The sequence below is a fragment of the Podarcis tiliguerta genome (genome assembly GCF_965153285.1).
Source record: "Podarcis tiliguerta genome assembly, chromosome: 3".
NCBI classification, from domain to species: Eukaryota; Metazoa; Chordata; class Lepidosauria; order Squamata; family Lacertidae; genus Podarcis; species Podarcis tiliguerta.
The window spans coordinates 47,778,627-47,804,833 of record NC_139536.1 but is presented as its reverse complement, the minus strand read 5'-3'; the positions used below and the strand labels follow the sequence as shown (position 1 = coordinate 47,804,833).

The 26,207-nt window shown below is 44.6% G+C and overlaps 1 protein-coding gene and 1 long non-coding RNA gene across 3 annotated transcripts; both read left to right on the top strand.

Moving 5' to 3' along the window:
* On the top strand, positions 1–24,813 carry ERMARD (ER membrane associated RNA degradation). Of its 2 annotated transcripts, XM_083434113.1 has the most exons (18): positions 1–26; positions 6,394–6,562; positions 7,540–7,679; positions 8,389–8,490; positions 10,820–10,909; positions 11,639–11,736; positions 12,121–12,257; positions 13,071–13,185; positions 14,681–14,783; positions 15,575–15,604; positions 16,208–16,276; positions 17,064–17,234; positions 19,490–19,573; positions 20,220–20,299; positions 21,297–21,425; positions 22,203–22,412; positions 23,230–23,343; positions 23,839–24,813. In XM_083434113.1, the coding sequence occupies exons 1-18, from the start codon at positions 21–23 to the stop codon at positions 23,999–24,001; spliced, it is 2,010 nt and encodes a 669-aa protein (XP_083290239.1). In that variant the 5' UTR covers positions 1–20; the 3' UTR covers positions 24,002–24,813. The 2 variants fall into 2 exon arrangements, with proteins under 2 accessions (XP_083290239.1, XP_083290240.1); XM_083434114.1 differs by lacking the exons at positions 1–26; positions 7,540–7,679 and having other exon boundaries at positions 6,416–6,562.
* Positions 17,264–19,483, top strand: LOC310674699. The gene is made up of 3 exons (XR_014509708.1): positions 17,264–17,660; positions 18,044–18,699; positions 19,110–19,483. It is a non-coding gene; the product is annotated as an uncharacterized lncRNA (long non-coding RNA).
* Positions 24,814–26,207: the final 1,394 nt, after the last annotated feature.

Genomic DNA, 26,207 nt, shown 5'->3' with positions numbered 1-26,207 from the left:
AAGCGACCGGGAGCTAAGGAATGGAGGTAAGTGTGTAGAGCTAGAAAGTGAAGAGTCGTACCCTCCGTCCGGGAAGAGAGCGCAAGGGCGGATATTTAACTCGCGTTCCCCTTGCTGCAACCTGTAGCGCTCAACCTGAGGGGCGAGGGTGTATATGGCTGCCTCTGCCTGCAGAGTTGCTTTCTTCTGACAGGTGTGGAGATAGTAGCAAAGTGGTTGTTCACACATACACCAAGCACAGACTCCTGCAAAGTAGGGGCCATAATACTGGGCTGCACTGCAGGGCTGATGTAAGCCAGGGTTACAAATGCGGCTCACCGCATTTCCAAGCCTGGACTTTTAATGCATGCTCACGTTATGCAAAATGCGTCTACATCTTGTAAGGTCCAGTCGCGGACGACTCTGAGGTTGCGGTGCTCATCTCGCTTTACTGGCCGAGGGAGCTGGCGTTTGTCCGCAGATAGCTTTCCGGGTCACGTGGCCAGCATGACTAAGCCGCTTCTGGCGAACCAGAGAAGCATAGAAACACTGTTTACCTTCCTGCCAGAGCAGTACCTATTTATCTACTTGTACTTTGACGTGTTTTCGAACTGCTAGGTTGGCAGGAGCAGGGACCGAGCAACGGGAGCTTCACACTGACTGACTGACTGCAGTTCTTAAGCTGTCTTAAGCTGACTGCAGTTCTGAAATATACTCAGAGTCGCAAAGTGATTTCATGCTCTTTATTCAGCTCATAGTGGTGAGGAGGAATGAATGCCAGTCCCCTCAAAGTATCTGCCTTGTATACATTATTTACACAATGGGCTGCACATGATTGGCTAATTCCGGAATTCTACTGTAAGCCAATCAGGTTGTGGATTCACTTCTATCTGGAGCATGATTGGGTGGTTCCTGCCAACCAATCATACTGCTGCATTGTTCTAGGACCAATCAGACTGCTGCATTCTGAATCCTATTGTTCTAGGACCAATCAGACTGCTGCCTTTTGAATCCTATTGTTCTAGGACCAATCAGACTGCTGCAGTTTGGATCCTATTCAACTCAGTACATAACACCCCTCCCCTCTAAGTTCCAGTCCTGCCCAGGAGGTCGCATTCATAGTCCTCAAGGTACGCTGGCGGCCTACGTGTGCGTTGCGGCCTCTGGTGTTCCCTGGTCCGGGGTTCAGGTTCTGGCTCGTGTTCCAAGGATGCTGGCTGTGATGGGGCTGTTTGGTCTGGCGCAACTGGCTCGCTCAGTCGTGGTTCTGGTTCTGGTGTCCTTTCGGCCTCACGGGTCCTCTCTGTATTTACTGATTCTGCCTCTCCTGCTGGCCCCTGCTGCTCTATGGGCCTCACTGCCCCACTGTTCCCTTGGGACTCCTCTGACCTGTCCGCCGCCTCCTGGTTATCTCCCGGGAATCGTCGCCGTATCTGGTCGCAGTGGCGGCGCCAGCATTGCCCCCCATCTGTTAGCACCTCGTACGACACGGGGCCAGTGACCCTGGTGACCGTGGCGGGTACCCATGCAGGGCCTGCCCCAAAATTCTTTGCGTACACTGGGTCCTGGGCCTTGAAGGTCCGGGGGTTCCTGCCTTCCCCCACCACTACCTCCTCCTGAGCTCTATCGGGGTGAAGGCGGTCCAATCTGATTGCGAGGCGCCGACCCATTAGTAGTTCAGCGGGGCTCCGACCAGTCGTTGAGCTGGGGGTGCTGTGCTGTGCTAGAAGGAATGTGGCAAGGCGGTACTCCCAATCCCCTTGCGTCATGCGGCGAAGGGTGTCCTTGGTGGTCCGCACCATGCGTTCTGCTTGGCCATTGGTGGCAGGGTGGAATGGCGCCGAACGGATGTGGCGGATGGCATTCTGCGCTGTGAAGGTTTGGAATTCTCCTGACGTGAATGCAGTCCCGTTGTCTGAGACGAGAGTGTCAGGGAGCCCATGGGTTGCAAACAGCCTGCGTAGTACACGGATGGCTGCGGATGTAGAAGTGGACGGTACCAGTGCGACTTCCAGCCATTTGGTGTAGGAGTCCACCACTATGAAGAATGTTTTCCCCTGAAAGGGGCCAGCGAAGTCCACATGCAGGCGTGACCATGGTGCTCGGGCGGACTCCCAGGACTGGACTGGGGCCCTTGGGGGATCTGGGCGGGATTCTTGGCAGGCCTGGCAGTGTTTGACCCAGGCCTCTATCTCTCCGTCGATCCCCGGCCACCACACATAACTCCTGGCCAGGGCCTTCATTCTTACTACCCCTGGGTGTGTCTCGTGTAGGGCTGTGAGGACCCTTTTGCGGAGGGGCTGGGGAACAACGACCCTGCTTCCCCATAACAGGCACCCCTTGTGGGCCGACAGTTCATGTTTGCGGGTTGTGTAGCCAGCAAATTCTGGCCCAGGGCTGTTGCTGGGCCATCCCCTCCACACCCAGTCCAGGACCCGGGAGATGACCCTGTCTTTCTTGGAATGGTGTGCAACTTCTTGTGCCTGAATGGGGCGGTCGGGAAGCAGCTCCAGGCTCATAACCTCTTGTGCAGGTGCTGGGTCGGGGCCTGTTTCCGGTAGTGGTAGCCTGCTGAGGGCGTCCGCATGGCCCATCGCCTTCCCAGGGCGGTGAATCAGTGCATACTGGTAGCTGGCAAGGAAAATTGACCACCTGAGGACGCGAGGAGACAGCACTTGGGGGGTCTGCTTTTCGGGGGCAAACAAGCCAAGCAACGGCTTGTGGTCAGTCACCACGGTGAAGGGCCGCCCGTACAAGAAATCATGGAATTTTTTTACTCCCTTCACGATTGCCAGACCCTCCTTGTCGATTTGCGAGTAGTTCCGCTCGGTTGCATTGAGTGTCTGGGAAAAGTATGCCACCGGTACCTCTCTTCCATCCGGGAGTTGGTGTCCCAGGACAGCGCCAATGCCATAGGGTGAGGCGTCGCATGCTAGCACCACCGGCAGCCTCTCGTCAAAGTGTGCCAAGACCGAGTTTGAGACAAGCAAGTCCTTGACTGCCTGGAATGCGGCCTCCTGGCGCTGGCCCCACACCCAAGGGGCCCGCTTGTCCAGGAGTCTGTGTAGGGGCTCTGCTACCGCTGCCTTGTGGGGAAGGAAGGAATGGTAAAAGTTCAATAGTCCCAAGAAGGCCTGAAGCTCAGTCTTGTTCTTGGGCGCTGGGGCATCGCAAATGGCCCGTACCTTGTCCCCAGTCGGGTGGACCCCTTCTGCATCCACCATAAATCCCAGAAAGTCCACCTGAGGCACTCCTAGTAGACATTTTTCCCGCTTCACCTTGAGACCCGCCGTCTGGAAACGGTGCAGAACGGTGCGGAGGCGGTCCTCAAACTCCTCTGGTGTGGGCCCGGCAATCAACACATCATCGAAGAAGGGGGTGACGCCAGGGATTCCTTTAAGGAGAGAGTCCATTAGATTCTGGAATATGCCTGGTGCCACGCTGACACCGAATTGCAGCCGCTTTACCCTGAACGCTCCTCTGTGCGTCACAATCGTCTGTGCCTCTGCTGTGGCCTCATCTACTGGTAGCTGTTGATATGCTTGGGCCAAGTCCAGCTTGCCAAAAATTTTCGACCCAGCCAGGGTGGCAAGGACATGGCTGACCACTGGCACTGGGTATGCATGGGCCGTGAGGGCCTTGTTTATGGTACATTTGTAGTCTGCGCAGATGCGGACCGAACCATTAGGCTTGACGGGTGTGACGATTGGGGTTTCCCAGGGGGCATTAGGCACCGGCTCCAGCACTCCTTGCTCCACGAGCCGGTCTAATTCCTCGTCTATACGGGGTTTCAGGGCGAACGGGACCCGGCGGGCCTTGAGCCTGACTGGTCGTACTGCGGGGTCAAGCTGTAGAGCAATGGGGGGCCCCGTATACTGTCCCAATTTCCCATCAAAAACCCCCGGAAATTCCTTGCATATGGCGTCCACGTCCACTTGTAAGCTAGTGTGGTTCACCCCGGTGACGGCTAGCCCCAGTGGTCCAAACCATGCCAATCCCAGTAAGCTAATGTAGGGGCCCTTGACCACAAGCAAGTCCAGTTGCCGCGTCCGCCCTCGGTATTGCACCCTGAAGGTCCCCACCCCCATTGTGGGGACCTTACGTTTCTGGAAGTCCCGGAGGGTGAATGGGGCCGGCCTGAGTTTGGGACCCCCAGTAGGACACAGTTTCCTTAACGTCCTTGCCGAGATTATGGATAGAGTTGAACCCGTGTCAAGCTCCATGCGGCATGGGGCCCCCTCTATCTGTACCTCTACATAAATTTTCTCTACGTTGGGGTGGGGCAACTGGTATACCTGGAAGTCCGTGAGCTCCGTTGAGTTGCCTTGGTGCGTTGGGCCCCGGGACCTGGGGCTCTTGGATTGGTCATCTGATGCCTGGCGTCGGGTGGGCCGAGCCCGACACACCCGGGCGATGTGTCCCGATTTTCTGCACTGCCTGCACTCTGCGTTGCGGAAACGGCAGGTCCTCCTCTCGTGACTTTCTCCACAGCTTGCGCAGTTCCCTCCTTCTCGTCGAGGCAGCTGTGGTATGTGGGCTGCTTGAGTGCGCTGCTGTACTCGGTGCACCTCCTCCCTGTCAGATCCTGAGTCGTCGGTGAGGTCTTCGTGGTGGACCCTCGGTTGGGGCGGCTGGCTCGGCCGTGCCTCTTGCGTCGACCTCTCTGCAGCTTCCGTTGCCAGGGCCTCCTCCAGAGCGACCTGGAACGTTAGGTTCTTCTTAGCGTAGAGGCGCCGTTGCAGCTTCTCATCCCTCAGGCCACCGACGAGGCGGTCACGAAGCATGTTCTCCAGCTCTGAGAAGTTGCAGAACCGGGCGGCTTGGCGGAGAGAGGTCACAAACCCAGTTATGGTTTCCCCAGGGGCTTGCCGCTTTGCGTAGAAGGCATTTCGACGAGCCACCACTGAGGGCTGTGGCGAAAAGTGCCCCTTCAGCTGTTCCATTATTGTTTTGTATGGAACCGTAGCTACGTCTTCAGGCGCAAGGAGAGCCCGGGCGATTTCAAACGTCTCCTCTCCGCAGACGCTGAAGAATATTGCCCTCTTCTTGGCGTCTTCTTCATCGGTGACCCCTTTGGCTTCTAGCAGGAAGGTGAAACGGGAGGCGTACGCTTCCCAGTCTCCAGATGCTGGGTTGAACGGCGAGAAGCTGCTGTTGGTTGCCATTCTGAGTTCCTCGTGTCCCGGAGCTGAAGCCTGGATACACGGTACGAGGCAGCGTTGCGGCAGGTGGCGGTGCTGCGGTGCTGTGTGTGGCAGTCAGCTCAGCGGGATCCCATCCTCGTCGCCAGTGAAATATACTCAGAGTCGCAAAGTGATTTCATGCTCTTTATTCAGCTCATAGTGGTGAGGAGGAATGAATGCCAGTCCCCTCAAAGTATCTGCCTTGTATACATTATTTACACAATGGGCTGCACATGATTGGCTAATTCCGGAATTCTACTGTAAGCCAATCAGGTTGTGGATTCACTTCTATCTGGAGCATGATTGGGTGGTTCCTGCCAACCAATCATACTGCTGCATTGTTCTAGGACCAATCAGACTGCTGCATTCTGAATCCTATTGTTCTAGGACCAATCAGACTGCTGCCTTTTGAATCCTATTGTTCTAGGACCAATCAGACTGCTGCAGTTTGGATCCTATTCAACTCAGTACATAACAAGTTCTTAATCCAGTCTCTAGTCAAGTTGTGAACAATGGCATAGGGTAAAGAGATCTCGGCTCCATCAACAACAGCTGCTGCGTACACAGACAGAAATGAATTGGAACAGCCGGTGGGAAGAGCTGTAAAACAAACCAGGGAGAATGGCAACTCCACTATGCTCTAAGGTGGTCATATGAATACACAGTTGGTACAGTCAAACCTCAGTTGTCAAACGTAATCCGTTCTGGAAGCCTGTTTGGCTTCCGAAAAATGTTCGACAACCAAGGCGCAGCTTCTGATTGGCTGCAGGAGCTTCCTGCACTCAAGCGGAAGCCATGTTGGATGTTTGACTTCCGAAAAATGTTCGAAAACGGGAACACTTCTGGGTTTTTGGCGTTCAGGAGCCGAAACATTCCAAAACGGAGGCGTTCAGGAGCTGAGATTTGACAGTACATAAATGTGGTATAAAGCAGGATAGCCAACCTTTGGCCCGTCATATATTGCTGGACTACAACTCTCATCATCTTTGACTACTTGCCATGCTGGCTGGGGCTGATGGGAGTTGGGATGCAACAACATCAGGAGGACCGCAGATTAGCCACCCCTGAAGGCAGCAATTTTGGCCATCTGCCACATTTTAAAAACATATATTTACAATACTGATGTTATACAGTGTGTTGTAGCTGTGCCTGTTGTGGGTCTATTTAAGAGAGTACTACAGTGGTTGTGTTGTTTTATACTATTTTCATTATTTTTCACTTCTCATTTCAGATGCTGCTAGTTGATCCAGTCTCCACTTGTCTTTCCCCTACAGTGCACTATATGGTTTGTGAAGCTGGATTTGAGATAAAAGCAAACCTTTCTATTAGTAGCATTGTGTCCGACAAAGGCGAGATACACTGGAGAACAATCACAGAACGCATACAGTATGGAGAACCAGGTATGTGTTAAAATGGTGTGTGGATTGGTTAGCTAAGGTTGCAATTAATAAGTACAGTTTTGTGATGTAGGCCTCATTAGACACAGTGAGACTTACTTTTGAATTAAACATATGCAGAGGATTGCACTGCAAATCCTAGAGCTTGTCTACATGTTTTCAGGCAATCATTTTGAGCTAATTTAATGGAATTAAGGGTTAATATAACCATAGCAAACAAATATGTCCTCCTTTTACACAGGCGCTTCTTTAGAAAGATAATAATAATAATAATACCTTTATTGTCAATGTATAACCTGTGTACAATGAAATTAACCAAGCCTCCCCCCCAACACTCAGTCTCATTGCACTCTGTGTGCTTGTCGCACAACACACCAACCCCAAAAGTCAGTTGCACTATATTATTTTCCGTTCAGCAGCCTAACAGCCCACAGATAGAAACTGGTTTTTAGCCTGTTGGTACCACTGATTATACTTCTATATCTCCTGCCCGAGGGTAGAAGATTAAAGAGGTCCTGGCTGGGGTGTGAATAATCCCTGATAATTTTTCTCACTCTCCTAAGTCAACGATGCCTTGTGATGTCATCTAGCAGGCTCAGGGGACAGCCCATGATATCATGTGCTGTGTTCACCACCCTCTGTAACGACTTCCTGTCCGTGGCTGTCAAGCCAATGTACCACACTGTGATACAATATGAGAGGACAGTTTCTGTTGTGAACGAGTAGCAGGAGGTCATCAGTTGTTGTTTAACATTGTTCTTTCGCAAGACCCTGAGAAAATGGAGTCTCTGCTGGGCCTTCCTAACCACCTGAGTTATATTGTTTTTCCAAGTGAGGTCTTCACTAAGGTAAACCCCCAGGAATTTAAAGGAAGAGACTAATTATTCAGGGGATAACTTTTCTTTTGGATGTTTATACTTCATAAGAGCATAAGTTTATTGATGCTCTACTTGACTAGGCACTGCTTTTTTGTTTTTCAGATCAAACTGTGGATTATGTAAAAAGTGTGAGATCTTTAGGACCTTTGTGTGAATCTCTTCACTTACATCTACAATCCCTTACCAGGGAGCAATTTGAAGACCAGTTTGTGATCTGGTTCCAGTGGACAAACTGCTCAGAGGTATGACATAAGAGTCCAGAGAGCTAGATAGAGACCCTTACCTCTCTCTTTCTGTCCCTCTTGTGTGTATGTGCATGGACCGGCACAGCTGCCTGCATTTTTGGACTCTCTTTTGTGGTGGTGCTTCGGTGCAGGCTTCCTCAACCTTGGCCCTCCAGATGTTTTTGGCCTACAACTCCCATGATCCCTAGCTAGCAGGACCAGTGGTCAGGGATGATGGGAATTGTAGTCTCAAAACATCTGGAGGGCCAAGGTTGAGGAAGTCTGCTGTAGTGGAACGTAGTAGCTCTCCACATGAGATTTACAGATAATTTATTTAATTTAGATCCTGCCCTCTTTCTCAAAGTGCAGTAAATAACATCTTAAAAACATCCCAATACAGATGCAGACTGGGAAAGATCTTGACTCAAAAGGTCTTTAAAAGAGGAAGGTCTTCAATAGGTGCCAAAAACTCAACTGTGTTGGTGCCTGTTTAATTTTCAAGGCGTGGGAACGCCAAAGATTAAACTAGGATACAAATAATTTATTCTTTATGGAGTAGGAAGACTCTTTCCTTTTGTAATACTTGAAATGGTAATAAAGAAATGCTTGTGAATTTTTGTTATTAACCTAAACTGCATTTGTAAGTTTACATAGCTGTTCTGTTCTCTCACTTTAAACATGTTGTGGCACATGACTACCCTTGGTTTTCCTTTCTCCCAAACGGCAGGTATTTCTTGAAACGTTTGACGCTATAAAGAGTCCACATGCTACAGCCATTGCACTGAGCTTAATGAAGCTTACAGCATGTTTGGAACGAGCCTTGGGTGATGTAAGTGCTAAAATCTTCGGCTCTGCCAAGCTTTAGGTTAATGAGGTCTTTTTGCACTGAAAGAAACATTGTCTCCCTTCTTTTTCTGATAATTTTAAGGTTGCAGGTTGAATATAATTTCCAGCTGGTTTCCATATTTAAGTGTTGTGAGATGCTTGCTTACAGATGTTTACTGTGACCTTGTTCGCATGTCACTAAACCATAGTTGAACTAAACTGGTTTAAATGTGAACATCTAACCTGCTGGTACACACTGCTGAAATCGCAGGTGCTTTGCTCCTCCCTTGCTCCTGCCATTCTGCTGGCAGCTTAGTAATGGTATGGCTTAGCTTTACATCTTAACTGGGGCTCATGCTTTGTTTCTGCCCAGACAAACCATGAGTGATAAGCCAAGAACAAACCTTGGCTGCTAGCAGCGCAGTAAGAAGCTGCTGTTTTGTGCACATTCACATTTGAAACCATAGTTTAGTGTAACTGTGGCTTAAAGGGACATGCAAAGCAGACCTGTAGAAGTGTCTGTAGAAAGAACCAAGGATGTCACTTGTTGCCTATGTGAGCAGGGGACCCTACCATCTTGGATAAGCAGCCATGTGTCTGCCAGAGGTGCATGCCAATTGCACTGTGTCTTCCAGGAGCAGGAGCTAGTGGGGCCTGGGACATTGGCTGTCACGATGAGGAGGAGCAACTGTGAACCTAAGGGGTGGAGGGAAGATGCTGGGCCAGTCCCTTTCTGCCATTCCCTCCCTTGGCACTCTGAAGAATAGGCTAGGATTGCTGCATCGGAGGAAAGGGGATGTGGTGAGGCAGAGGGAGGAGATGTCTAGCTTCTCATTTCCCTTCCTCCCCACACCCTTCGCTTGCCTGTGTACAGAGCCTCCATGAATGGTTCCAAAATCATCAAGGGGGTGGAGCAACTCCCCTATGGGGAAAGGTTTCAGCTTTGGGGACTTACAGCATTAGAACTTGTAGGCATCCAATGTTGGGATATTCAGAATGGGCAAAAGATAACACGTCTTCACACAATAGTCCAGTAGCACCTTAGAAACCAACTAAGTTAGATCTGGGCACCATGCATGCACACAAAAGCTTATACCCAAAACTAACTTAGTTGGTCTCTAAGGTGCTACTGGACTATTTTTTAATTTTTTATTTCAACTGCGTCAGACCAACACGGCTACCTATCTGAACCCACATCTTCGCACAGTGAATGGTTGGTCACTTTGAGAACAGGATGCTGGACTATTCTGATTATTAAAAAGTAACTCACTTAAAGGAGCCCTTCTCATAAGTTTTAAGAGATTAAAATCATCTTGCTTTTCTTTCTATTTTCCTGTGCTAATAGCTGGTTTTTTTGTTCAGAAACATTCCTAAGTTTCGGTTCAGTCCTTTTTCTTCATAGTGCCCTTATAAGCAAAAGTTACTATTGCTAATTTTATGTCATACTCTCAGATTGATGGGATGTTTTTATTTTGTGCGAGATTGTTAAACTCATTCACTGGTAGTCAAGGTCTGGGCATGTGTGTGAAAGAGTGTTCAGAAAAGATAGACTCTTGGTTGCTTATGGAAAATCCCTGCATACTTCATCAAGAATTTCGTTTTGATTGACTGACAGCAAGACATGGAAAACTAAAACCTGGGACCCCTGGTTTGTAGATTTTGTTTTTAATGATTCTACTGGGTAACTAAGTAGCACATCTGTGGAAAATCCTCAACCAAGTACTGTTTAATGGACCCTTTTCTTTACGTATGATGATGTATTATTGCTCCTTACCCAGTCCTGCTCCACACTACTTGTGGACTGGGCAAAGCCACCAAGCATCAGAATTGCATTTTTACTGATGAATAAGTTCCACCAGTTTCGGTGGGACTAGTAAATCTGCTTAGCATTGCATTACATATCCCCTCCCCGCTTTTCCATTACTTGTCCCTTTGTCAAGAACATCAGTCGTACGTTCTTAATCCGCTGATGTTCAGTAATCTTGGACTGGTGCTAGAGATGCTTGGGTAGGATTCACATCTTCTTTCCTGAAAGATAAAATCAAGGTTTACATTGGTTCCCTTTGTCCTTTCTCTGACCAAGTCAGGCCCTTGGTCCATCTAGTTCAGTATTGTCTGTGTTGACTGGCAATGGCTCTCCAGGATTTTAGACCCAGGATATTTGCAGCCCAGCCTGGAGATGCCAGGGACTGATTGTTTTCCAGAGCTGCCTTAACCTGAGATTATTCCTTTAAGCAAAAAAGAGAGAAGTGTTTTGCACAATGCTTTAAACAAGTAAATTGATTTTGCATGTTTTGAGAAGGCGAAATGTGTTCTCTTGTTTTGATTTCCAGGTGTTCTTATTAATTGGCAAAGACTGTCCTTTTCTCCTACGAGACTTGCTTGTGTCTCAGGAACTTGCCACAGTCTTTGGGCAATCAGTGGTGAGTGTCTTGCATGTGCTGTTTATTTTTATTCACAAGCTTTTAATTTTTGTCCATTTTGAGTTTTAAGACTCTCAGTGTCATTGCTGCTTAAATTACTATGGAATGCAGAGAGCTCCAGACCTTTTGACTAGTATTGTTTCTAGGAGCCTGTGAAACTCTTCTTTTCTACTACTTTGTGCCCAGTGAAGAGGTTTTAGAGGGCAGGAGCTGTGGGTGTGCTGAAACCCAACATCAGCACCTGACATTTGCTAGGGCCTGCCAGGGCTGATGCCTTGCCGTTTCCCCCACCCACTGGCCTCCACTTCAACAGTGGAGTGGCCCAACTGCAATGAGTTGCAAGCCCAGCTTATCGCAGCACCACTGAGCAAGTAGCAATGGTTACGCAGCGGCAGCAATGCTATGATGGGCCAGAATCCGGCTCATTGCAGCCCTGTTACTGCCATATAAGGTGAGAGGGAGACTGGTGGTTGCCCCATGCCTTTGTGCTCAGGTGGGAACAAATGCAAGTTGGAGGTTGCAGTAGTGCCACCACTTGGAGGCCAAAGTGACAGCATCTATTTGTCTCATTCAGCTCTATGGGGGCGGCATGCACACCAGCAATAGCCTGTCAAAGGTCCTTAAAAATCTGGAGCTGTTTGTGTGTCCGGAGCAGCCCCTCTCCTCCAATCCATGACACTGATGTTATGTCAAAGTTTGAATCCGTTTCCTATATTTTGTTAAAATTAGATGGATGTTCTCAGAGTGTTCGTTGGGTCTCCGGATGGTCTCAATCTTCGTAATATTCTGTGGCATGGATTTGCATCACCCCAGGAAATTCCTGTGAAGTAAGGCTGCAAGTTATTTATTTGTGGGTGGGATTTTTTGTAGGGTGAATTGTCTCTTTCTTACTGGTCATAGCAGGAACACAGTTGCACCGCTGGAAGAATGCTGGATGAGTCTGCTGTCCAGCAGAGGATTAGTCTGCTCATATCCCACTGAATATACAAAGCGCCTAAACTGAGAGCAGGATTGCAGCCTTGCTCTTTAAGTTTCCCAAACACTGTTGCTGGGGAGATGTTTTAACAGTGTGTTTCTAGATCAGCCTTCGCCCACCTGTGTTCTGGCTGGGGCTAAGGGAAGTTGTAGTCCAACAACATCTGGAGGGGCACCAGGTTGGCAAAGCCTGTTCTGGATGTTTGTAATTTTATTGTATATCCTAATTTGCCTAGATATTCCTCTATGCTGCTTTGTTTAACGGCAGGATTGGGACAACTGCTAAAGACTTACCTCCAGCAAACTCAGTCTACTTTAGTTCATCGACCTTACGTATCTTTCAGCAACTTGAAAGAGCTGCACGTTTTTCCAGGTGAGCATGTTTGTTGCAGCTCACCATTTGTAAAGGTTTACTCGGACGTATTATGCTGCTTGAACATTTTCTGTTTCTCATAAGAATTTTGCCCAGATCCAGAGACTTCACTCTTTGTGAAAAACCAGGTTTATGGGCGCAAGTTGTGGACTGGGTGTTAAGAAATCTGTTGTAAGGAAAATGCCCGACACAGTCCTGTCCAGATTTTTAAAAAACCTCAGACATTTAAAAACCATCCTGTTCTAGCATGCATTTTTAAGATCTAGTGGCCATTTAAGCTTGGGAACCATCCAAGCCCACAGATGAATCTGTCTATTTCAGTTCCTCTCAGTTTTTCATTATTCCATTCTTAAGTTCAGTTCTCCATTTCTGTTTCAGTTTGCAAAGATTTTTTTAAAAAATAAATCATCAGCATTTCAGTGCACTTTCCTCCTAGTATATACATTTGTAAAGGCAGACTCCACTAATAGGTTTTTTGTTGGTTATTTTCACTAATATATAGGCATCATTAATGCAGCGGTAAGGTGCCACTTCTCGTTTCTTTGCTATGGGCCTCACTGAGCAGCAATATTAGAGCTCACCATTTAACTTTGAAAAGTTTCTACATAGTTAACTGAAGAGCTGTTAGGCTACAGATCTTCCTCTGGTGGTTGGAGTCTTGGAAGAAATGGTTTGTCTCCGTTTCTTCTTTTTTCAGTCTTAAATTCACTTCAGCAAATTTCCTCTTCATCCAAGGTCAAATTTAATACGTCTTGTTACTGCCATCCAAGGTGATAAAGTTTTATACCCCAAGTTCTTTTCTGTTGCTTGTAGATCTTAATCATGAATTGTTGTCCTTGGCTGATGAATTAGTAATCAAATCAAATATTGTATTAAGAACCATGTTGCCTTTTTGGATTACTGCACTATCGTCATTTAGACAACGCAGGTAAGAAGTGCTGCATTTTTTCCTAGTCTTCTTTTTTTAGATATAAATAAAACCAGTTAAAGCACAGATTTATCCGGGGCTTTTTCTGGGGGGGATGCAGGGGTACATTTGTGAATCTAAGTTTGGCCTCATTGAGGGGCAGTATTTCAATATGAGTAGGAAAATGAGAGTACCCCTAAACATTTGGTTTTTTTTTAGAAAAAAGCACTGGATTTACTTATATTAGGACCCTGGGCATAATCTGTTCAATTTGCAGGCTTCGTTTGCCTGTTTGTCATTGGTTGCCACATTCAAGTAGCCCAAGCAACCAAATGTGATATGTAAGAGCTATGACTGCCCTGCTATAGGAACATAGGAATCTGCCTACTACTGAGTTCGGAGCATTGGGCCATCTAACTCTCTAATGTCTACACTGCCCTGAAGCAGCTCTCACGGATTTCCGATGGAGAGCCCTTCTCAGTCCTACCTAGAGATGTCGGAGGACAGTCTTGGACCGCCTACCTGTGAAGCAAATGCTATACCATTGAGCTTCAGTGCTATCATGAAAGCAGCTCTTGCTTTCCACAAAAAGGTCACATAGGGTTCTGCACCATCAAGGTCTTATTTGAAATACTTTGATTTAAATATGCTCCCTTGATATTTAAGTCCAGTATTGCTCATGGACAAAGTGCAAAGAGTTTCCCCATTTCCTCAAGCAGCCACTTGGATGCCCCAGGTTCTGAAGGTAATGGGGCCCTTTATATGTCCAGCTGTCCTTTGTCAACAACAAATTGTCACTGTTTTTTGTGTTGAATGTATGCTATATGGTAATTTATGGACCTAATAGGTATCTAAAGCTATTTGCACATGTTGCCATGCAATCAGTTCATGCAGAATGTAAGCATCCTATATATAGAAATGAGCAAACCAGTGATATTTTAGGGAGCAGGCTAGTAGGCGGGAGCCTACACAACACAAAATACTTTTGCTGTATGTAGTTTTTATTTTATTTGTTTTTTATCTTATATTTTGGAAATGTATATCCAGTGGTTTTTTCCTTTAATTTTTTTTGGGGGCCCCCAAGAGAGTGGGGCCCTAAGCTATAGCTTGTTTAGTTTATACGTAAATCCAGCACTGCCCAGGCTTCTAGGCTTCTCTGAAACCAAAGGCTATAGCAGGGTTTCCCAGTCTTTGGGGGCTGATGAGCACATTTGGAATTTTTTCAAGAGGAAGTCTCAAGGGTGGTCTCACTAAATGTTTGCTATGGGAAAATGTGCTCCCCAAAGACTGGGAACCCTCATAAAATAGCTGGAGAAATGAGTAAACACTCCTGTTCACTAAGTCACTCCCCATCCCTGTGATTGCATACTGATTCCACTCCTTGTGCCTTTATTTCAAATATCTGAGACAACAATATCCAGCCTGAATGAGGCTTGTTAAGTTCATATGTTTCAGTTTTTCATGAAAGAAGAGAAATATGTAGTGGAAATCAATCTCACTGTAATATTTCTTTCAGGTATGCAGACTGTGTTATACTGTTACTACCTCAGCTGGAGAGTGGACTTAGGTTGCTTTTCACAAAGGTTAATAAATGTCCTAGCAGACTAATGACGGCTGAGGTAATTTTTCCTTTTTCTTTTTTTAAAAAAACCATTTAATTTTCAGATTTTAAAATTTACAATCAATTGTCACACAACCAAAACAAAAAGAGAATTCCATAAATTCCCAAGGATTTCCCTCCTCACTTTTGTGGATCCTTATGTTAACTCTTTTTCTTCCTGCATCTTCTCTATTAATTCAATTCTATTAAATCTCCATTACAACCATAGTCCAACGTTAAACTACAAGTGTCATTCCAGTCCTACTAATAATTTTAATTGTTTACAATGACGGCTGAGGTAATTTCCCCCCCTTGTTGGTCATTTCTAAAAAAACCCACCTCTAGTCACATTTACCTAGAATCTGTTATTAACTGGTACCACATAATGGTCCAGTTTGAATGTACAGTTCCCAGCTTGATAAACCATAGTTTGGCAGCCAGGAATGAAGGATGAGATCACATGAAGGATGAGATCCTCAGTGCACAGATTCTGGTTAGCTTGAACCGCAGTTTCACCTTAATAGAAGGTAAAAATCAGCTGAGCGCTGGGATAGTGAGCAATTTTATTTTGATTTGTTCATTATTTAGAGTCTTGTGGAAATTGTCTTGGAGGGGAATAGGGGTCTCCCACCAACTCTTATCACCCTTAACAAACTACAGCTCCCAGAATTCTTTGGGTGACGCTAAAGTGGTATCATAGCACTTTAAATTCTTGTGTGAATGTGGCCAGAGTATGACTTAATTTAAATCAACCTGTATTTTCCTTCCAGAAATTAAACAGTAGTGACATTTTTATTTTCTCTTTTCTAGTCATCTTCTCTTTATACCACTTTCGATGAGGTAAGTTGACCATGTGGTTCATTGGAGTACGTGACATGATACTAGGGATGCGGGTGGCACTGTGGTCTAAACCACTGAGCCTCTTGAGCTTGCCAATCAGAAGGTCGGTGGTTCGAATCCCCGCAATGGGGTGAGCTCCTGTTGCTCTGTCCCAGCTCCTGCCAACCTAGAAGTTCAAAAGCACACCAGTGCAAGTAGATAAATAGGTACTGCTGTGGCAGGAAGGTAAACAGCGTTTCCGTGCGCTCTGACATTTGTCATGGTCTTCTGTGTGCCAGATGTGGTTTAGTCCTGCTGGCCACATGACCCAGAAAGCTGTCTGGACAAACACCGGCTCCCTCGGCCTGAAAGTGAGATGAGCGCTGCAACCTTTGACTGAACTTAACTGTCCAGGGGTCCTTTACCATTTACCTTTACACATGATACTATAGTTGGTTGGTTGAAGTAGTAAGGTTTTTTAGAAAATGACGTTCTAATTATAAAAAAAAGATTATTTTTTTAAATGCAGGATGTCTTAGTTATAAAGCTTTATATTAACAAAATAGTCTGGCAGTCTTCAGTGCTTTGGGTCATTTGACATTTGATTCTATTTTTTATATCTAGATGCTAGCAAAACAGTTGCATAATGAAGAAGCCAATCAGCTTCCTTTAGTTCTTGGTGAATCAGCAATGGTAAGATGATGAAGTTTGGCTTATTGAATTTAAAATGAAAAACCCATAGCTTTCCAAGCCTCAATTATTGACTAATAAGTGCCAGTAGAGCTTACCTCTGAGTTGACATTGCATAGGACTGCAGTTGTGGGTATTTTGTAATAAGGCAACTCACACTTCCAACACGGCTGGGCTATCTTGAGTGAGCACAATGTTAATTTTTATAATGTTAATTCAGTAGCTAAGGTATAAGTAACTCTTTAAATACTGTAGGACTCAAGTACCTAAACTTATATTCTCTATGAAGTAAGCAGTTCAGTGCTGAATATTTGCAGCATGGATAAAATTAAAAGATCATTAGAATGCTTTAGTATGGAAAAAATACATTAAATGGTGATAATGAAGTCAGCAATACTGACAGGTATGTCACCTTTGCTAGTTTTGAAACTATTCAACAGGGATTTTGTATGTTGCATCCTAATAGTAAAAGGGATTAATGTTGTATAAGAGACTATTCTCCATTTGCAGATCTGCAAACAAGTTGGCATGTGCTCTGGCAGCTCTAAGCAATTGAACAATGAGAAATAATGAGCAGATTTTCATAATCATCTATATCAGAAACTTAACTTCCAGTAGGATTTTGCTCTTGTAGAAGGGAAGCAAACAAATGTTTGCTCTGGCTTTATTTCCACCCTTTGTGGATTGGACTTAGAAATGCTTTTCTACATATCAAAGGTACCTTGCCTACATAGAAGGGCTTTTTTCTTTTCTTTTTACATTTCACACTACTTGTCTTGTTTTTTTGTAGGAATTCCTTTGGGATTTCTTGAACCACCAAGAAGGCCCACGTGTTAGAGATCATCTGAGCCACGGAGAGAGCAGCTTGAATGTCTTCCCGAGAGAAATAGCCAATTCGATTCTTGCATTTTCTATTACCCTCCTGTGCAGATTTTCCAAAGGTGACATAGCTGCAGTCAAGGTAGGGGCCTGTTTTGGTGCAGCAAGACCCCTGCATGGTTCCACTTTTTACAACTCGTCTGTCATGTTCCCTAAAAAGTTACCTCAGAAGGTCTGGAGACCCTCCTGAGTAGAATCTGATTTTGTATAAGGAGCTACTTCCAGAAGAGAAACTTGGCAATCCCTCTGTGTCCCTAAACCAGGCTTCCTCAAACTTGGCCCTCCAGATGTTTTGAGACTACAGTTCCCATCATCCCTGACCACTGGTCCCACTAGCTAGGGATCATGGGAGTTGTAGGCCAAAAACATCTGGAGGGCCGAGTTTGTGGAAGCCTTTCCTAAAGAAATGCCTTGGGATACATGCATGGGCCTCTTTGGATTGTGGCCAGTGAGCTACAGCTGTAGTATAGACCAACCTTCCCGAACCTGGTGCCATCCACATATTTTGGTCTTGTTGGGATACTGCCAGGGAGACAAAGTCCATCTTGACCTCCACATCGTCTCCGGACGTCCATTGATCTCCCGTAGACACGCAGTATCAGCAATTAGCGACAGGAGCTCTAGAAATAGCTTCCCACATTCTAGAGCTCTTGCACACTCTATCAGCAGATATGCACAGCAAAAGATGCACCCAGGAGAGCATTATATAGTAGTTTATTCAGCGTTGATCAGAACAAAGAAAAGACATGACTGCCTAGTTGAGAGTTTCCGGCAGTGAGAGAGAATCGAAAGCAAAGAGACAACAACAACATCCTGTGAGACAGGGAATACGCAGACTCTGTGACTCAAAGCCTGCTCCCTTTTTAAGGTGGAACGGAAATATCCTAACAGGTCTACAGCTGCTACCATTCGAGGCCAATGGCCTGATGGGAACTGTAGTCCAAAAAATCTGGAGGGCCGCAAATTGAGGAAGACCATACTGTAGATATCTTACATTATGTAAGCTATTTTAACATTGGAAAGATAGGAGCCATCCCTGTTCTGCTGTCCTAACATTTCTGTCAAATGGTTTTTATTCCTTTTATTCTTTAGCATGCAGGGTTTTTCAGCTTGCTCTTCATCCATTCATTCTGGCTTATATTACTAGATCTGTAAATACTGAAACAGATCTACGATCAAAATGGGACTGGGATATGGGATCTTTAACCCTTTTCACTCATGCTGCCCCTCCACAAGCTATTAGCCCTTCCGCAGCGAAAACAAAGGATGATTTAGATTGGGGGAAATGGAGGGAAAGGGTTAACTATTCCCAACAGCCTTGGTCTGCCCAAAAACTGAACCCACCCATACCTACTTGAAAAGTTATTTCAAAAGCAAACATGGGAGATCTAGTCACAGATGCATTATGCCCATTTTTGTTCTAAACATGGTTGATCCACAGGAAGGAGTAGTTTCGTGTTGGAAACCGCTCATCCGCATGTGTAGGTTTCATCAGAATCCAGGGCAGTGCATAGTAGTTGATACCTTTATTTTCTTATATATTTTGGGTTGAAATAAAGTGACAAGTGTCATATGGGAGGCATCTCTCGAGCATGTCTCAGAGAGTCCCTTTTATTGAATATTACAGCATTGCCACGTATGTGCTTGTTGCTGATTGGTTAACGCAAAGACAAAGCAAGGGTTGCATATAGGCTGCATATAGGCATTAATCATCAATAGATTAAAGGTTGGGAAAGGAACAGAGTTAGACAGGTATGAAAACCTCCCTATTAAACTATTACTAAATGATTGATATAGTCCTTTATTAAACTAGCGATTGATGTAGCAAAACTTAAAAGTGCATAACCATCGCATTCATAGATGTGGTCAACCACGCATTAAGAACAGGTCACAATACGATGTTTCATGAACTTAATATGAACTGAACATTCTAGGCAGAAGCAAAACTTCCCATCAGTATATAAAGCATCCTAGGTTGGATCCAGACTTGCTCCCTCTGACAGGAAAGGCTCCTGTATCCATGGAGAGAATTGGGGTCCAGCAAAGGCTTCCCACTGGAGGAAGAGGATTCTTGACACCGCCTTCCATGCTTTTCAGGGGTACAGGGGTCTGCAGGGGAAAGGAGGAATCAACAAAGGTCACTTCTCACCCCTCATTTCCTCCAGCAAAAGCAGAACTCCAGTGAGCACAAGTCTGGATCCAACTTCATCCAATACCTTAACATTGTTAAGTACAGTACAGTTAGCCTCAGTGGAATTGATTGCAGTACTATCTACAGAAAATAATTCAAAATATATTTACATTTTAACCATGAATTTTAATTTATTTTCAAACCAGGAACACTCATTCCTAAAGCCACTTATGAGCTGTGCAGATTGCTATTGTTCCCAGTTTCATCCAATAGCCCAACTTAAGAAGCAGGTATATTGCCTTTATCATCATCTTTGTCGTTCAGTAGTGAGTTTATCTCTCTTGAGCTTTTAAATAGACTGAAAAATAGCCATTGGTCACATCCACGCCATACAATTAAAGCACATTGCTTCCCCCAGTCCTGGGGACTAGAGCTCTGTGATGGGTAAAGTACAGTTCCAGACTTTGGGGATGAAGATGCACTTTCAACCGTCCTGTCAAAGTTAGTAGGAGACTCAAACATGTGCATACAGAAGAGGTTTGTGTGCTAAGTCAATGTTTGACAACACCAAAAGAGCCCAGTTGAAAGTTAGAGGCTGTCAGAGAAGTTTAATCAGGAATGGATTCATAGCACATGTGACTTCAGGTTAGTAAGGACTGCTAAAAAGTCAATGACAAATAAAAGCGTTGGGCTGAATCCTAAGAACCAAAGCTCTCAGAATGAGGCCTTCTGATCTCTTCATACTGTATGCCTCAACATTACCTAAAAAGCCAGTTCTGAAGATCAGGGGACCTTTTGTGGACATGTGGGATATGGGTGGGGGGGCAGGAGCAATGAAAAATGTAGCCTTCCCTTTGGGCTAATAGGCCTGCAAATTTCATCTACTTCTGTCGGAAGGAAGGGGAATTGTTTATTGATCTCTTTTTGACTTTCTAGGTACTGAAGTGCATAAAAAGCATTCATTCATGGTCTGTTCTTCCTATAGTGCCCGAAGAGCAAGTTCAAGAAATTGGAGGGTAATGCCTGTTTCTCCTGTCCCTTTTTGTGGTTAGAGGTGTATGTTGGGGTGTCAGATGAGAAATTTCTCAGTCTACGCTTTCTTGCAAACCCTTCTTCCTATTTACATAATTCTAGACTGCTGTACAGGACGCGGGTGGCGCTGTGGGTTAAACCACAGAGCCTAGGACTTGCCGATCAGAAGGTTGGCGGTTCGAATCCCCGCAGCGGGGTGAGCTCCCATTGCTCGGTCCCTGCTCCTGCCAACCTAGCAGTTTGAAAGCACGTCAAAGTGCAAGTAGATAAATAGGTACCGCTCCGGCGGGAAGGTAAATGGCATTTCCGTGTGCTGCTGTGGTTCGCCAGAAACAGCTTAGTCATGCTGGCAGCATGACCCGGAAGCTGTACGCCGGCTCCCTTGGCCAATAAAGCAAGATGAGCGGCGCAACCCCAGAGTCGGTCACGACTGGACCTGATGGTCAGGGGTCCCTTTACCTTTACCTTTAGACTGCTGTACAAGAATTAAAATGTGGAGGTAACTGATGAGCAAGGCATTTGGTTAGTTTGAATATATGTATGCGTTTAGGTTGTGTGTCCCATCTTATCTTGAGGGCTCATGGCAGGTCACTGTGAAAGCAAGTGATTGTATCAACAGACAATGCATCCAAACATTTAGAAGCTTTGGGGCTCCCAACCTGTCATGCCTCAAGAGAGCCCCGTCTGGGAAATGTTGAGTGAGTTAAAGCAGCAAGACTCTGTAACCTTTTTTAAAAACAAAACAAAAAACCAGGCCACCACCTCAGTCAGCATCACAGTCTAGGATTTCATCATCTTAGAATTTGGGAGATAACCAAGGATAACACACCCAAGAATATATTGGTTGATTTGAGGTCACGCAAAAATAGAATTACTATTTATTCAATAGCTCTTTTTGTTCTAAGTAATATATATTTGAAGAGCTCTCAAATAAGATTCTGAGAGTGGTCATTAATATCTTGGTTTTCTTTTGTTTTTAAGGTCAGGAAAAGATACTGATGATGTTCCTTGTATGCTTGCGACTACCGATATTTTATCTCAACTACAACCCTACTTGTCTCACAGTATCAGATTTCTAGGTGATCCTGTGGAGGAGGTTATAACTGAGAAGTAAGTTCTGTAACACCTTCACTGCTTTTTGTCAAATCTGAAAGTACACCGTAGTCCTATGACTTACCTTTTTGGTGATGCATTTTGTCAGCTCTGGAGTTCCATGTCTATTAAATATAGGGACTGCCTCATGAGATAAGTTTGAGCCATAATGCCCATGTTCAGATGCTCTGTTCTCCAGTCCTTCAAGCGCATGCTTCGTCCTTTCCTGCACATGCCTCAGATGCAGAGCTTACAAGAACTCTTCTTGGTGTGTCAGGGTTTGCCATAGCAACTGGACCAGCAAACTGGCTTTAATGATCCCTCCAAACAAAGATTGTAAACTATGGTTTGGCTACATTCATATATGACAATAAACCACAGTTTAGCATTGCAAGAATAAGCCCAGCATCCCTGAGCTTGCATGCTCCCCCTTCCTTCTCCTCCTCCACAGTATAGCCACAAGGAGGGGACTGGAAGCTCCCATGTCCCTTTTAGATTAGCCACAGTTTAGCATGTCCTTCAAGTCCCAACATTCTATCTGATTATATAGATGGAATAGATCATGCAGGTGGAATTAGCTGGCATCGATGGCAAACAGTACCCATTTATTATAAAAGAGGTAAATGTGATTATTTCTTCAAATTTCTTTAATTTGGAAGAACAATCGGTTTGCCTCTTTTTATGGATGTAGTTTGCACTAGAATTAGCTTGCATTTATGGCAATCCGGCTGAACATTAGTTCTATTTTATGGCAGCTAAAAGAGCACCGAAGAAATGGTATATTTTTTGATTTAGGTTATTGGCTGATCTCTGCAGCAAGCATCTTCATGTCCTCTTCTGCCCACGATCTGTCCTGGAGATTGTCGTGGTGCTTCGTCAGATAAGCAACCAGTGCCACCAAGTGTCATGTCAAGTCATTTCCACTTGTGAAACCAGGTACAAGCAGTGGACAAACAAATCGCTGAGATCACGCCAGAGGCACAACTATCTGCGCATGAGAAGGAGGTGGGGATTTTTCTTTACTTTTGAAGGAATGGGAGTGAACATGTAATTGAAAATATTTTCAAAATAAACAATTTGTTAAACAGATCTCAAGTATTACAAGAGAGAGAGAGAAATAGACAGAATGAGTGCATATAATATTCTAGATCTGTATTCATATACACATGTGCATGCATATATATATATCACTAAGGCTACATCCAGACTTGCTTAATCCCACTGAAAATGAAAGTGGGACTTGATTTTGATGGGGCCTAAATGCAACTGATGTAGTCTAGATTCTTACACAATATATATAACACAGAGATAAGCTAATAAATGAAGCTTGTGTTCTGCAAGTATTGCTCTGTGTTTCTGACTGATGCTGAAAGTATCTCCAGGGCAGATAGGCAGGCACAAATGTTCAGGATAAGAGGACAAGCTTAGTGAAAGTAACTAAAGGGATACAAGGAGGCAGAGATCTGAGGGGAGAGAAAGAGAGATTGTCAGTTAGCAAGCAGCAGAATATCTCTCCTGGCTGAGTATCTTGATCCAGGTGTTGCAGACTAACATAACCTTCACTTAATCCATTTAACCTATTTGACATTAACATCCAGCACCACATAAAAAGTATACTTATATGCTTGTCACTGCTTTATAGAGTCTTTTATGGTTTTTATTGCATTTTTTTACTTTATGCTCTTAAAATTTGTAAGCTGCTTGGAGACTCCTCATGGGGCAGTGAATTAAAAACAGCAAGAAGAACAGTATAGCAATATGTTTTCTCGTTGGCTTAATTGTTCCTAAAGCTTTTGTTTTCAAATATTTTTTCTTCTTCTAGTATTAAATTTCTATCTCCAGTCTTGCAACTAATTTTAATCTTGATTACGCTGGAACTAATCCATGTCCATACTGCTGGTGAACAGAACGCTCCTGGATATCAACATTACCTAAAGTGAGTACATTCTAGCTTTAGTCAAGTAATACACAAAGCTTCTTTCAACCACTGATTACTATCTGACTGATTCCACCTAGTGATTTGTAATCCCTGACATTCCTTAATCAGCTGCAATATGAAGAATGAGCTGGCAGCACTCTTCACTACACCTTTCAGCATTCTGGAGCAGGAAGAAGGTGGTACCACCAGTGTCTCAGTACTACACCTCTTAGTTGTTGTTCGGGCTTCCGAAAGGACCTGGAATAAAGATGTTGCTTTAAATGCATGACTGCATTTAACATGACTGGGTGTTTCCTCCCTGCCTTTACAAATTGCAGCCACTGGAAGGGGGCAGTGTGGTCCAGAAATGTCTTTCTGCAACTGCAAAAGCGATGCAATGATGGCTTTTCCAGGGAAAGCATCTGTTTGACAATATATTTTAATGTCTGGTGGTTTTTGAAAAAGGCTTTCTTTTTTGGTGCCACAATTGTATTTATTTCCTCTTCCACACAGGTTTCTAAAGGTGATCTTGAAGTACACTGAGAATCTGGTGACTTACACAAGCCCGGAAAAAAATAAATGGGAAGAAGCGACAGAGCTTACGCAGAACGCTTTGCTAAAAATCAGAACTGTCTTAGGGAAGCAGCAGTTGCTTGTGCAGTTGGCTAATTCCTAATGAATGTAATGCCTCATTAGACCTTTACACCTTTAAGTTTAATGGACATGTCTGACCAGTTTCTACACCTGTCCCGAGTTCACATTGCCCAAAGTTAACAATCAGCAACAGTCTGCAGGAGGTGTCTTTTTCCCATTAGGATGAATAATCACATTTTGTGGACCTGTTAACCGAGCCTGGGAATCAACCTGACCCCTCCTTTTTCACAAGGTACTGTTCATTTGCTCTGCAATGTATTTCATAATAACTTGAATGTATTCTGCCAACTCAGAGGAGTGTAAGACACATTTTTAAAATTCTCTTAATAAGCTTGCTTGATTTTGTTTTTTATCTTGCCTTTGGAGTGGGTGAGTTGAGAGAAACAAAGTACCATGAGAAGGCAAACATGACATATGCTGTCCCTCTTTGCTTTCTCCACTGTTTGATTAGTATATAAAAATTGATTTTGTGTTTTTAAAATTCAATATTAGTTTAATTCCTGTTGACCAAAGGAAAGGTTCACTCTTCTACAGCATCTGTTGACAGCTAGCCTTGTAAATCCTGCTTTGTCATATATCTTGCCTATTAAGGTACAGCTGCAATTAACAGGAATAAGCACAAGGTGGCAATGTTGCATAACTTAAATAACACCGCAGTTTTTCACCTTTGCATCTGATCCTGCCCAAATGGTGACAAATTCTTCTTCACATTCTATAGACCTTCCTCACAGGGATGTTTCCCACCCCCTTGCAAATTTAAAATGGAATACCACTATGTTCAATTTCTTTTGTTTCCTTGTACTGAAATAAATCAAGTCATGTTTCTCTCTCAAACATTTTTTACTTTCCCCCGCCAGAAATTTATGTTCTACAATATTCTCTCAAATTAAACTACCTTACAAGGTCGTTTGGTGAATAAAATGGGGAGGGGGTGAAGAACTATGTTCACCACCGTGGGCAATTTAGAGGAAAGCTGAAATAGAAATAAATAAAATGTGTCAACCTGACTTAGATGATTTGCTAATATTCACTTAATCGAGATGATCTCATTTTCTAACAAAATGCTAATCAAGCGTTTCTCAGACTTTATGAAGCAGTCCCCCCCCCCCCACTTTCTTAAAATACTAGATTCCCCCATGCCTATTCCCAAATATACAAAGCTAATGGGGGGTGCTTCCAGATGGTAGCTGTGTTTTGGTGGAATTCAATCAGATTCAGGTTGCGCAATTACAGTAGACTGGGAGGCCTTGTGTAACAAATTTACTTTCACCCAAAGACCAGACCTTTTTCCGTTAAGGAAAGTGACATGGAAGGGAAGTGTGGGATAATGCTTTGTCACATCATATAACCTCCCAGCAAACAAACCCAGTTATACATGTCTAGCTCCTGTCCCCCTCGTGGTAAAACTCGTATGGTTGGTATTTTTCAAGTATGTTTTGTGCAGCACAGACCTATTGAACTTAATTGACCTAACTTAGTTGCGTCCATTAATCTCAGTGGGTTTCCTCTGAAAACTCAGTTGAATATCAGCCTATGCAAATCCACAGCCATGTTGTTCTTCCACCTAGCTCCAGCATAAACCTTCTCTCCTGCTTTGTCTCTATGGTGCAGCAGCAGCCCTCATCATCCAGGGTCCTGTGGCAAAGTATTACATGCCTCCTTTCAGCAATCCCACCAGGGTTTTTTGCAACCCCACACTTTTTTTTTTAAGGCTCTTGAAGCCTTCACAGGTATAAAAAAAACATAATTCTGAATCTTCCTCCTCAGCTTATGTCCTGTGTTCTCTAGGGCTTTGCCCTCCCTTTTCAGGTGGAGAAGCAACATGCTAGTGCCCAAAGTAGAAGATAATAAGCAAATAAACTCACTGTTTTGATATTGGTTGCTCTCCTTCATTGAGGAACCGTTTTCCTGAGGAAAAGTGTGGTGGTAAATAACAAATGTGAAGGTGACGGAAGCCCACACATGAGCTCTTTTTGCCAAAGCAGCGCCAAGAATTCAAATCATTTTTCAACCACTCAGGTGTTTGAGGGAAAAACCCTCCTATAAAAAAGGGGTGTGCAGGGGAGAAACGTGTCTGAAATATTCACGGTGTTACCAGTTGACAGTATGAAGTAGCCAAGCATTTTCTCTTCCCATTGCTTGTTTTTGAAAAAGCCCTGCAATACTCACATAGGTCCAAGGCTCCCTCCACAGCAAAAGCAAATTTAGGGCAGCACGACTGGTTCTGA